Consider the following 13,381-nt stretch of genomic DNA (forward strand, 5'->3'; position numbering starts at 1 on the left):
CATATTTTGTTACTAGTTTTTGCCAAATGTTGGTTATTTGTCTGCTGATGTCAGGAATATATGGTATGCAGCAGTATATGGTTTCGTGAGTTTTTGATTCGCGAGATATTTACTTTTGTTGGTTGATTTTGCTTTCTGTCTAGGTGTGTGTGTATAATGTTTTCTACGGTTTGTGGAGGAAAGTTATTGATGTTGATGAAGTATTGTTTTATTTTGTCTAATTCATCGTTAATTTTATCTGGTGAGCATAGTTTTATGGCTGTGTTTATTTGGTTTCTTAGTATGTTGAGTTTGTGTTTTGTTTCATGTGCCAAGTCTCATGGAATGTATAGTACAGTATGGGTGATTTTTCGGTGGATTTCTGTTTTAAATTGTGTATCGGTTCTTGTAATTTTGAGGCTAAGAAATGATATTTGATGGCTTTCTTCCTGTTCACATGTGAAGTTAATGTTGGGATGTATAGAGTTAATGTGATTGAAAAAATTAAGTGTGTGTTCTGTAGATGTGAATCCCGCAATCGTGTCATCTACATATCTGTACCAGTATAGTGGTGGATGTAATGCTGTGTTAATTGCTTGTGTTTCAGCTTGTGTCATAAAAATATTGGCTAGAACTGGTGATACTGGGTTGTCCGTGCTTAGGCCATTTGTTTGTATATAGTCGTGGTTGTTGAACATGAAGTTTGTCTTTATCGTGGTGAATTCTATGAGGGTTGCTTATTGGTTGCTGGAAATGTCTATTGATGGGTTAGGGTCTCAGATATAGAGTTCTAAGGCTATCTTTCAGGCTGCAGCAGTTAGGACTTCTGTAAAGAAGGATATAACATCGAAACTGGCCATTAAGGCTTTATGATTAAGTTGATTTAGATTAGACTTGAAAGTAAAAGAGTCTTTGATGAATGAGCTGGCTGATGTTACATATTTGGAGAATGCCCATGTTATGTATTTACCAAGATTGTAATTAAACGATTCATATGTGGACATTATTGGTCGTAATGGACAATCTGGTTTATGAGGTTTGGGGATGCCGTATATTTGCGGTGTGCGTGAGTCAGTTTTACGTAGGTAGAAATAAAGTGTTTTTGAAATTGTGTTGGCTTTTTTCATTTTTAGTAGTATTTTGTTTAGTTATGTTTTGTGTGTCTTTACTGATTTGTGTGTATTGGTTTAACTTTTTTGTGTCTGATAGAATGTTCTTCATTTTTTGGATGTATTCATTTGTGTTCATTATGACTATCGCGTTACCTTTATCTGCATTTAGAAATTTTTTGTTTTTGTCTTGTTTTAGGTTTTTAATGGAATTAATGTCTCTTTTTGTAAGATTACTTTTTAGCTTTCTGTTTTGTGAAATTATGTTGATAGTTTTGTGAGTAAATTCTTTGAAAAAATCATTTAAGGTGTTGTTTTTAGGTGTTTCTGGAAAATATTAATTTTTAATTTTTTTTTGGAAGTTTGGCTGTTGCATGTCAATACTATGTAAAACCTACACTGATAAACACTATACCAACATTATTTACAAAATACAATGTGATAACTGCCACAACTACTATATTGGAGAAACAAGTAAAAAAATGGAAACCAGATTCAAAGAGCACAAAAAGTCACCTTCACACATTTTCGAACACTGCAAATCAAATAAACACAACATAACCATAGAAAACACCCAAATACTAAATAAAGGAACAAACATAAACAAACACAAAATTAAAGAAGCCTTACTTAGAAAACAACACAAAGGAACACCTTTATACCTATATTAATAAATATAATCAAACATCTAAGCACGCCTTCTACATTGCTACACTCAGTTACACAACCCCCTTCAAACATGTGGTCAGCTATCACTCAGTTACCTCTTTCTTTCTTTCTGAACCTAACAATGACCAAAGAAGGTCCAAACGTTGTTCGCTCCTCTACATAAAAAATTTTCTCAACCCACACCAGCCATTTTTACATATATATTTTTTTTCTCTACAAGTGGGTTTTCTCGTCATCACTGATTATTAATATAATTGTGTTTTAATAAACACTGGCTTTACAAAAACACATGAAAACCTTACCTTCTTTTGGATGTAATAGCTTCCACATATAAACAGCACTTAGGGTGAGAAATACAGATATCAAAATAATTTGCCATGGTTCCAAAGTAGCACAAGCTGCATTGACCAGTTGACAAATCTGCTCTAACTTCTCAATACTAACAGTAATATATGGCTCCAGGTCTTTCTGAAAAAAAAAAAAAAGATTACTCCTCAATAACCCAGCAGTGCTGCAAAAAGTGAACTTCTGTTCGATACTGATTGTTAAGAAACTTATAATCAATAAGAAATTTAAGCTCAGCATACTTTTCCCAGTATAACATACTCCCAGATATAATACCCACATTAATCTTCATGAACAGAGTAAATTTTCCCTACCATTATTAATAATACACTCTAGACTTTTGCAATACTAATTCAATGCATCTCCCATACCACTCAACCAACAGGACTAGCATGAACCTAAAATCAACAAACTACTTTTCCTGTAACCCAGGAAACACCTAATTACACCAGTGTTCCGAGACTTACCTTCTTACCAACTGAACTACCAATGACCTGGCATCAAGCAGACCACTCTTTGTATGGCTATATTTGATGATCTTGTGATTTAAACATTTGTTAACTCTCTCCACACATGCTTGGTCAATTTGAAAGACCACATGTCTACCATTCCTGCCACTTGTAAATCCTTGTAAACCACTGTGGGAATGTGCAATTCAAATTTCATTATAGAATTACATTACCCACAAGCTTCTCATAGCTGCTCCCATGCATGCCTCATGGAATAATTTTTATTATATTATTACTTATTTTACCTGAAATAACTTAATTAACCTAGAGATCTCTATTTTTACACTTTCGTTACTTATATTACAATAATAAAGAATAAACAAAAAAACAAATAAAGTACTTATTTCAGTATTTCTTTTTCTTGCTGTTGATTGGTGATGGCAGTTAACACTACTTTTAAACTAATTGTAGTAGTGGACTAAATAACTTACTTAATGAAATAATGCACCAAGGGACATTGAATAATAACAGACAAATTCCTCTAACAATCACAATATTTCTGGTTTTATGATTATGTAAACAGAGCCATTACAAATACATCCAAGCTAACCACTGTGACTCTTGTACTGCTTACAATGTTGATGCTTACCTATTAAAAACACAGTGTTATGGAATATGTAATTTGATAGATGAAAACCTTAACTTGCTGTTGCTTATATGTAATATATAATGAAAACACATGAGAGAAATATTAACAAATCCTGAAAGAAAGGATGTGGAAGAGGGTTGTGATTTTCTATTTGATAGCTCTGTAATGAAACAAAACTGAAAGCTATAAAATTTATGGTTTGTCTGAGCAACAACAAATCTATCATGAGTAATTTACATTTAATTTTGGTACATTTTAAAGGGGCTGTGCATAAAATAGAGATGCCTAGAGAAAATGTATGATGTGTGTCATTAATTGTAATTCATTTTTAAATACTGCCTCATAGAATTAAAAACTTAAGATTTATATACTATTAAAATATGAGTTATTAACAAAGATGTTATGGTGTACTAACTGGTATAACAAAAACAAACAGTAGTTTAATAAAACTTTTAATGTAAGACACTAACACCTTGTGTTGTGCAGTAAAGGATACTTGTGACAATAGGGTTAAACTGTATACAGATTAGCACAGTAAAATAAATCAAAGTGAAATCTTCAAAATTCAACCAGGATAAGGACGTTGAACACAAACAACAGCCAAATCTTCAAAATTCAACCAGGATAAGGACGTTGAACACAAACAACAGCCAAATCTTCAAAATTCAAACAGGATAAGGACGTTGAACACAAGCAACAGCCAAATCTTCAAAATTCAAACAGGATAAGGACATTGAACACAAGCAACAGCAAAATCTTCAAAATTCAACCAGGATAAGGATATTGAACACAAACAACAGCCAAATCTTCAAAATTCAACCAGGGTAAGGACATTGAACACAAACAACAATCAAAGTAACTATGTTGAACACAAGCAACAGCCAAATCTTCAAAATTCAAACAATGATGAACAGAAACAAGAATGTAAATTGTCACTGGAATTTGGATACGTTAGTGGCTATTTCAATATCTTTTTGTACAGATTAGCATGACCTTTGGTACTGTAAACAAACAGATAAAATGGATCCATAGAAATGTTAAAACAGTATCATCCCCATTTTGCAATGGGAATTAGCTTCAGGTTTTATTGAATATAATACCAAGTTTTGTTTATTTATATACTTCCATTTTAATACTGTCTGAAAATCTACATCACTACTAATGTACAAGGTATGACAAATCTACATCACTACTAATGTATAAGATATGACAATCTTCTTAGACAACAACAATGTTATTTTCCTGATAAAGTTACATATCAAATAATTATACCTTTTGTTTAAAGCAGATTTAATACTTGAATTTCACACCAAGATTTTTTTTGTTGTTTTTTTGTCTTATAATTTGTGTGGTCATGATTCACAGATCATAAATATTGATTAAGTTTACAATCAATAAAAGAATATCCTTTTGGTTGCATTATGTCAATCCCTAAAAAACACATTAGGATGCCTGACTGGTATTAACACCATTGTCAATTGGAATGTGTAATTAAAAACAATGTTCTAGATTATATGCTATGTCAAAACAAACCATACTGTGGATTTACAGAGGTAGACAGACTGTTGTTTAGATGTAATTTTTGTTTACCATATTTCATTAAAAAATAGTATAGCTGAATGAATAATCTGGAACAAGATGAACAGTAGTTCATAAACTCGATGGTTACGTAACTGGGTCAGACTGGGCAAAAAATACTGATCTGGCATGACTAAGCAACATTCATTCATGCCACTCTCTAATATTTACTTCCTTTAGCTTCTTGCTACACAGTTTAAAGTGAAATCATCAAAATATTATTTTGAACAGTTCAAACCCACAATATGGTAATTTGTTGAACAGAACAAAAAGTATCTTAATCTTTATGGATGATGTGTTCTTCTACTGTACAACACAAACATTTTGAAAAACCAAGATTAATTAAGAATATGAACAGGCGTACTTTGAATCAACAATTCACTTTCCAGACAATGAAATGTACGAACAAAATATTACAACATAACACCTTTAAGATAACATGTTTAATCACAGATTAACAGCTACATTGAGAAGAATTTAAGGTAGAAACTACCAGTAAAGAATTATGATTTACGAAGTTACTTAAAAAATAAAATCAGTAGTCAAAAGTTAACATGTTTACAACACAGAAATGTCTAACAGTACTACTTAACTACACCATAAAGAGAAATCAGTATATATATAACATTTTCTGTGTCTGTCTAATCTTCTCTTAGGTTGCTGAGCCAATCTCAACCAAACTTTGTTCAATGATAGGTTCACAACCCCTCTCCTCTTCCCCATTATTGCTGTACTTGATTGCATCATCTTCACTCCAAAAATGTAAACATAATTTTTTTTATAAAATAACATATACACAAGTGTGGTGGGAGGGCATACAAACATCAGTGTGTATATAATAGCACTAGAGAAATAATACAAAAAGTGGAAATAATCTCAGCTGAAGCTTCTACTCTGACAGTCACCATAAGGCTGATATGAAGAGCAGTTTGTTGAGTTATATCTACTTCCAACTTTGGCCTGTGACCTTTCATCTCTGGCCCATAAGACACCTCTGAGGCCAAAGACCATTACTTAATCATGTAAAACACTGTGGAAAGGCATTAAAAAATGAGTGTTAAAATTGGGTCACATAAAGCACACTGATCTCCACTACTTTTACCACTACCTCCTCCTCCAACAACCTCACCCTGACTACCTGACTGACCACAATGTATATCACGTTTTTAGTACATACATAGAGTTCTTAAGGCCAATAGAAAACATTTAGTGAGGTGATAACAAATACTGTAACAAGGTGTTTTATGTCGCAAGGCAGCTAGGCTATCTATGCCAAACATCCGGTAACAAATTAAAATTAAAGTAAAATCATTGAATTTCATAAAAAAGAAATCAATTTTTCAATTAAAAACAAAACATTAAATCTAATTTTTACATCTAGTTTACAGTAGTTAGAAAAACTACAGTAACACAAGTTTTAAAGGACTTTCTGTGGCATAACTAATTATTATAACTTGCCAGGATGACTAATGAGTAAGTTCAAACATCAGCATTAGTCACCTGAAGTTAGCCTTTCCAGTTTTGGTTTTCAGTTATTTGATGTTATGGCCATTTTCTAATTTCATATTGAACAACTAGTTGTACTTTAATTTGTAAAAAGGAATCATATTAAAAGCAGATCTAATTTATGAATTAAAAACTTAAAGTGTTAAAAAGATCAATAGCCTTTAAAAAACTAAAAATATTTGTCAGGTGGACATTGTCACCACTACCAATGACACTGTCCAACGTTATGGGTAAACCTTGGGACAAAAGGTGTCTAAAATGGTGCCGTCATTGAGAGTCATAACGATGGCAAGGCAGTAGAATGTGGCTCACTGTGACATGAGTGTCACACAGGCAACACATTGGTGCATCAGTCCCAAATTAAAAAAAAAAAAGCAATGAGTTAAAAATTGTGATCAATGTGTAGTCTAGTTAGAACAACTTCCTCTTTCCAATTCTTATGGAAGCAAGACAGCCAAAGTACAACAGAGAATTTTATTTGGAGAAGCTTGTTTTCATACAGCTCACTCCAAATAGACTGCCAATTGGCACAGAGCTGAGCCTTAAATACAGAACCATGGTTCATGTATGGAATATAGAAGAGGCACAGCAGTGATAATGTCAGAGCAAACAGACTTGACTGCAGTGTCAGCAAACTCATTACCACAAATATCAATATGGCCTGGTATACAGAAGAATAAGATAGTAGATGTTAAAGAGAAATGGGCCAGTCAGTTTTGAATATCTGCAAGAACAGGATGAGAACTAACGTGAAGCAATTCCAGGACCAGTAGAGAATGAAGCAAGTCAATATAAATAGTGCAGTTTGAGTACTGCTTAGCTTCTATGTGATCCAGGGCAAGAAAAATGGCATACAGTTCAGAAGTAAACACAGACACTGTAGAGGGGATTCTGTGCAAAACTACTGAACCACAACCAACCATGGCAGAGCCCACACAGTCACCTGATTTTGAACAATCTGTATAAATAGGAATGGAAGGATGGTTTGAAAGATGTTCAGCAAATAAAAGATGGTTTACTTATGTTTAAGGGAGGAACACAACAAAAATATTATATAAATGTACTAATGGTTTTAAATTGAGTTTACTTGTGTTTAATTCAGGAATACAACAGAAAAGTACATAAATGTACTGCATTTTAAATACAATTTTGACCAGCTAGTATTTAAGCTAGTTTCAAAATGTTCACATTTTCCCTATTAAATGCTAAAAAAGGTTTTTATTTTTATTTTCACTTTTCTTATTTTCATCTTTTGAAGCTCTACTCAAATAAGTGGTTGAGTCTAACAATGCAAAAAAGGCATATTTTTCTCTATGTTCATTGACCTTAAGATTTTGGCCAGATCTTGCAAAATGCCATACCTCCATGTTGTATCATAATACTTCTCAATGTCAAAGTCTCTCTCAAGATTATAGGAAAACGATGACTGTCATTTCTGTATAAAGAAACCAGCTGAAAGGTGACTGTATCGGAAGGTTTCAGAAATGTTTCCTGTAAGGAAAGACAAACAGGATGGTAGGATGCAATCAGTGTTTTGATGTCATCCAGATTAGAACATAAACCTCAACAGTTCCATTGTATCAGGGTGGCAATTTTTATTTACATGTAGGTGAATTGGGTGGAGAACCCTTCTGTTTACGACCACGTCTTTTTTTTCTTGTTCGAGGGAGGTCTGCGACCTCCATGTATCCTGCCCTGGGTCAATTGGGCAGGTCTTTGCTGTTGAAAGGGGATTCCAGAGACTGAGGACGTGAACAAATGATTGTTTTGCATCTTGGAGTGAAAGAATAAGATGTATCCGAGGAAATGCCTGTACCTGGAACCAAAGGATGTGGATCTTGGGGTTTGGTAGAATGTATACAAGGGACAGGGATAGGTGTTGAAGTTGATTCAACTTTTTTAACCATGGAAGTCAAAAGACTTTTCATTTGTTCAGAGAATGATTCTTTAGGAGGCACAGAGAGATCTGTCTGCACTCTCACAGTAGTTATGGAACAAAGTGCAGCAGCATATGTCCAAGATGAGGTGGTGGACAGCAATTTTCAAGCCTCAGGATAGGTAATGTTATGAATCATTTTCAAACACTGCACCTTTTTTCTTCCAACCATTTAGGGCAAGAACAAAAGTAGGATGGGTAAGAGCCATTGCAACTGATGCAATGAGGGCCCATTTCACACTCATAAGCATCACGGTCCTTGCCACTGCAACGAGCACACATCAAGGAACCACGACATGACGTCTTTGAGTGACCAAACCGTTAACACTGGAAACATTGGAGAGGGTTTGGAATGTATAGTAGTACTCTGTAATTAAGATAACCTGCCTTGATGGTGACAGGCAGACGTGGCGACGTAAATGTCGGAATGAGGACATTGGTCGGCACCATAATTCCATCTTTGCGAGTGGATATACGCCTCACTGCAGAAACTCCTTGAGTGGAGAAACCAGCGAGAATCTCCGACTCTGGGATGTTCTTCAAATCCCTCTCAACAATAACTCCTCATGATGAATTCAAAGTAGCATGAGGTGTAACCTCAATAGGTATATCCCCAAATGCCTTTGAATGCAAGAGGAGTTCACTATGTTGAGATGTGGATGTTTCAACCAATGTCACCAGAGAGCCAGCAAGTCTCTCTAGTCCCTTCTGAATGAAAAAGGGAGACATTTGCCCCGAAGGTTTGTCTGAAAGTGAATGCAATATAAAAAAATGAGGTACATCAGGTGGTACAGATGGTGAGGATTGCTGCTCAGAATCTTCAAGACATGGTCGTTTACTTATAGACTGTTTTTTCACTATTTTATTAAGATTTTAATTTGAGTATCCATAATAAAGAGAGGGAAATTTCAGTGCCCACTGACCCCACCCGCCATGGACCCCTACAAGGGGACGCACTACAATATCAAACAGGAACACTGCAGCAACGCCAGGGCTTTGTGAGCACTATACCCAAACACCAGCATCAGTTATAATGTCCAAAACACCTGTTGAAAACATCCAACACTGGTACTTGGTTGACCCTAGCCAGAGTGGACCAGCCAATTAACCCAAGGGGGGCCACCCCAAGGCTGCCCGTCTACAGGAATTCAAGGCCAAGGTGGTGTGTTAGGGCTGGACCCCTTAACCACCAGGATCCTCTCCTCCCCTTCACAGGTTGCCACGCACAGCAAACACATGGGTGGATGTTTAGATTCCAGAGGAGGTAAGCTGAAAGAACAGAAACTTCCCTGGGAGGTCCCTTCACCATGTACAGGGATTCACACTGAGGGGATAGCTTAGGAAGATTTACTTCTGTTCACAAAAGTGATATTTTGTGTAAATTTTACAATTATGATCCTGCCCTATTAGATAAAATATTCATCTGTTGGTCATGTTTTGTTTATGCAGATGACAAGTTTACTTTAATCATCAAAATGTTATTCCACTAATTTGCATGTTTTTCTCAGTATTTTAACCACAATTTTAGGCCTAATATACACTTCTTCAAATAGATATCATATAAGGTTACTGCTATTAAACAGAATCTAGAGGCCTTATACTCTGTTATAATATTGTCTAAACATGACATTTAAAACAGTACATTTTGTTATCCAACAATACACCTAATATCAAAATAACACTAATTATACCATTCTTTCAATCATTGTTTAACATGCTAATTAAATTTTACTCACCCAAACGTTTGAGTAACTATTCCATGTCTTACTCTCTTCTCTAACCATCTTGAATTATACCTTCTATTCCTTTACCTGTAAACATTATGTTTAACAACTTAAAGCAGAAAATAACTTTGTGTTACACATGTTACATACCAAGAGATTATCAACAGAATTTTACAAAACACTTAATCACAGCAATTTTTAACAATTAATGTTTACAACATTGAGTAGTCATATAATAAATATTCAATCCTGTATATGTAATAACTCTTAAAATATTAACACTAAATACAATTAGTTTGTTAGAATAACCTGTATATTACACTTCTTGTGTTATTTCCATATCATGACATATGTAGTGTCATCTGATAGTTTTAAATGTTGTTGTGCGATTCTTTAACCTTAACCATATACACATTTGTTAAATAGTTTTGTACTTTAAGATTCATTCACACCAGTAACATTATAATCTCTTTATAAAAACAATAATGAATGAGGTATTATACACAAGGTTTGAAAACTGAACAAGTTTAAATGTCTATAATAAACTTAAAACACAAGATGTAAAAATTCAAATATATATACTTGATAAATTAAGATATAAAAATAATCAAGGATAGAGGAAGGTGGCAATAGTCACTTCAGCCTATTCAGGTCCTTACTTCACTTATTACAAATGTGGCCCTTTGTACTCGTACACAAGTTGAACCAGACAAACCATTCTACAAGGTTATCACTTAAGTACGGAGGATTCAATAATGGTAGCACGTGTATGATATGTGCTGAATTATAAAATCACATCTTAACTTTATTTAGATGCACAGACCTCATTCAAGAAATCAGTTATAGTTTCAACTATCATTAAACATTGTGTAAAGTGATAAGAACAGTGTAGCCACTTCAGATAAAACATACACTTCTAAAGGAACATATAGCATTACAACTAAAACTTATGATTTAAACACCAAAAACTGACAGCCCTAAGATACCTGACAAGAATAATTTAAAATGAAGGTGTTTCCCCCATCCTTTCAAGTTCTTCTTAATTTGGTCATGTCAATTTCATTATCAGAAGTATGTGAAAATAGAATTTTAAATTTATCTTTGACCTTTCATACGCTTTAAAGTATTAAACTTTACATGAAAGTTACATTTTTAGACAACCTTCGGGTTACATCTTCCAACCACACTGATTAGTTCTGGTATTGGGTAAAGCTTCTTGGGAACTGGCTTGTGGAAGGCGAGACGCATTTTAAATGCTATTTCTATATGCTTCTAATTTTGAATCTTACATACACAAATTAAATGGATTATTTTCTGAATGATTCAAACTTTTAGCACTTTGGAAACTAAAAACATCAACTTAACAATTCTCAACAATTTCCATTTGTTTATGCTAATCTCATCAGTTGAATATTAATTTTTTATTAATGAAAAACAATTATTTCAAATTCTCATATTTCCATGTTACCTTTCTTTTTAAGATGTTACTTATCTGGACAATGGGAAATACATGATATTAAAAGCTGTCAATAAAATACAATATTAGTTAAGTTAGTTGAGAGAAATTATATAGTACTGAACACACAAGCTGGTAAATTAGATCAAATAATCAGAAATTGTGGTAATACTGGAAAGAGTACTAGCACTTCTACACTTTGTTATTGATGTCACAATTTTTCACTGGCAGAAAAACTGGTTTCTAAAGTTCACGTAAGTTGGGATATAAAAAGTAATGTTTTCAGTTTCATTGTATTTTTAGATGCAAACTAAATATTTCCTTAAACCTGAATTTCAGAAAAGCATTATTTTTTTACATATATTTACAAAAATGGCATAATTATATCAACATTACAGTTTGATATATAATCAATTAACCATCAATCAATGTTATGTAAAAATAACAAAAATCAGTTTTTTTCTTCTTTTTTTTACTGTCATGTTTGACTATTCCAAATGCAAGTTTTCTGTAAGAATAAGTGATTGATTACTTGTCCAGCTCTAATCAGTACATACCATGGTATAATTATTTCATAAAATAAATTTATCTTATATTAAACAAAATATACCAGTTAGAACTGACAAAGTGATAACTTATGCAGGGATTAAGTTACAACACTGTTAACTTTATAAAGGTCATTATTTTTTCTATAACAAAATACAGAAATTAGTTGTTACACACAAACTTCCAGTTTGAAGAGTTCTGGGATACAATTACCTGGATACTGTACCAAAACACTAGAAACAAATTCAAATAATATCCATATATTTCCTGATAAATTGTAAACTATGATTTACAGCCTTGAAAGAAATAATATATTTCTACAAATACTATAAAATGGTTATTTATAGTATCAAGGCTATAACTTTCACATCCAGTGTAACTTGTAAACTAAGACAACAAATGTAAATGTTATAACTACTGGAGCCATAACCTTAAAAAAACTATAAATAGAAGGAAAGGACCAGAGCTTTAAAGTACCAATTTTTTTTATATATATTCATAACAATGCATTATGGTTTAACTTCATTTTTCTACCTGAAGGTAACAATTCAAAAAATATTCTTAACACTTACAGGTTCTATTGATGCCAATTCCAACTTTCTTCCCATCACTTTTCAAACATAGCATTAATGAGAAAGTTTACTGTTAGCACTACTAGCAGTCATTAAAATATGTTACCTAATTTAAACCTAACTTAACCTTTATTTAATTCTGCAATTGAACATCAATTTTTCTAATTAAATGTAAACATTAACCAAATTTCCAAAGTATTAATGCTATTACCGTTTGTTCCTGAAGAAAAAATGGTCCACCTTTCGAAAGCGCTCGGATTATAGTTTCTATTTCATTTCAATGCTATTACCGATTATTACTTATATTAATTAGTATTGCTACTAGTACTAGTAGTAAAACTACCGTATTCTTTAGTTTTAGTGGGTGTCTTTCTCTTTATTGAATTATTTAACGTTATCTTTTATCAACGGTGGCTGCAAGTTATTCGGATACACAATTAGCCAGATTCGCGGTTTTTACCTTTTCGTCATACAACAGCATACATGTTAAAATGTATATATCTCTGTAGTTAACTTTTAATGGTTTAACCTACAACAGTTCTCTATCTTTCTACAACCGCTACACCTATTTCCTACACAGTTTTATACCGCACTCTTAGGTGTACATTGTTGTAGGGTTAATCGTAGCGTAGACCTCTTAACATACTACGCTTTTCTTTCATACTACGCTTTTCTTTATTTTTTTCTTTATTTTATACATACTATATAATAATTATAAAATATATGTGTACTTGAATTATACCCAACACACAGTAGTAGTTAACTGTAGTTTTATCTACGCTTTCGAAACTCCAATGAAGTTACTAAATATAAAAATATAATACCTGACAATATAAATTACAAGTCGCACTCTAAAGAACATT

The 13,381-nt window shown here is 33.1% G+C and overlaps 1 protein-coding gene across 5 annotated transcripts in view; it reads right to left on the bottom strand.

Moving 5' to 3' along the window:
- The window catches only part of Sply (Sphingosine-1-phosphate lyase), a 52,688-nt gene that overhangs the window by 21,780 nt on the left and 17,527 nt on the right, over positions 1 to 13,381 (bottom strand). For 4 of the 5 annotated variants that reach the window (XM_076475900.1, XM_076475898.1, XM_076475902.1 and 1 more), the window contains exons 2-3: positions 9,957 to 10,031; positions 2,060 to 2,225 (exon numbers count right to left, since the gene is read on the bottom strand). In XM_076475900.1, coding sequence (XP_076332015.1) covers positions 2,060 to 2,225; positions 9,957 to 10,004 — 214 coding nt within the window. In that variant the 5' untranslated portion in view covers positions 10,005 to 10,031. Of the gene's footprint in view, positions 1 to 2,059; positions 2,226 to 9,956; positions 10,032 to 12,729; positions 13,158 to 13,381 lie in introns of those variants that run through there. The other variant, XM_076475899.1, reaches the window with a different exon arrangement.

The sequence above is a fragment of the Tachypleus tridentatus genome, chromosome 13, assembly GCF_004210375.1.
Source record: "Tachypleus tridentatus isolate NWPU-2018 chromosome 13, ASM421037v1, whole genome shotgun sequence".
NCBI lineage: Eukaryota > Metazoa > Arthropoda > Merostomata > Xiphosura > Limulidae > Tachypleus > Tachypleus tridentatus.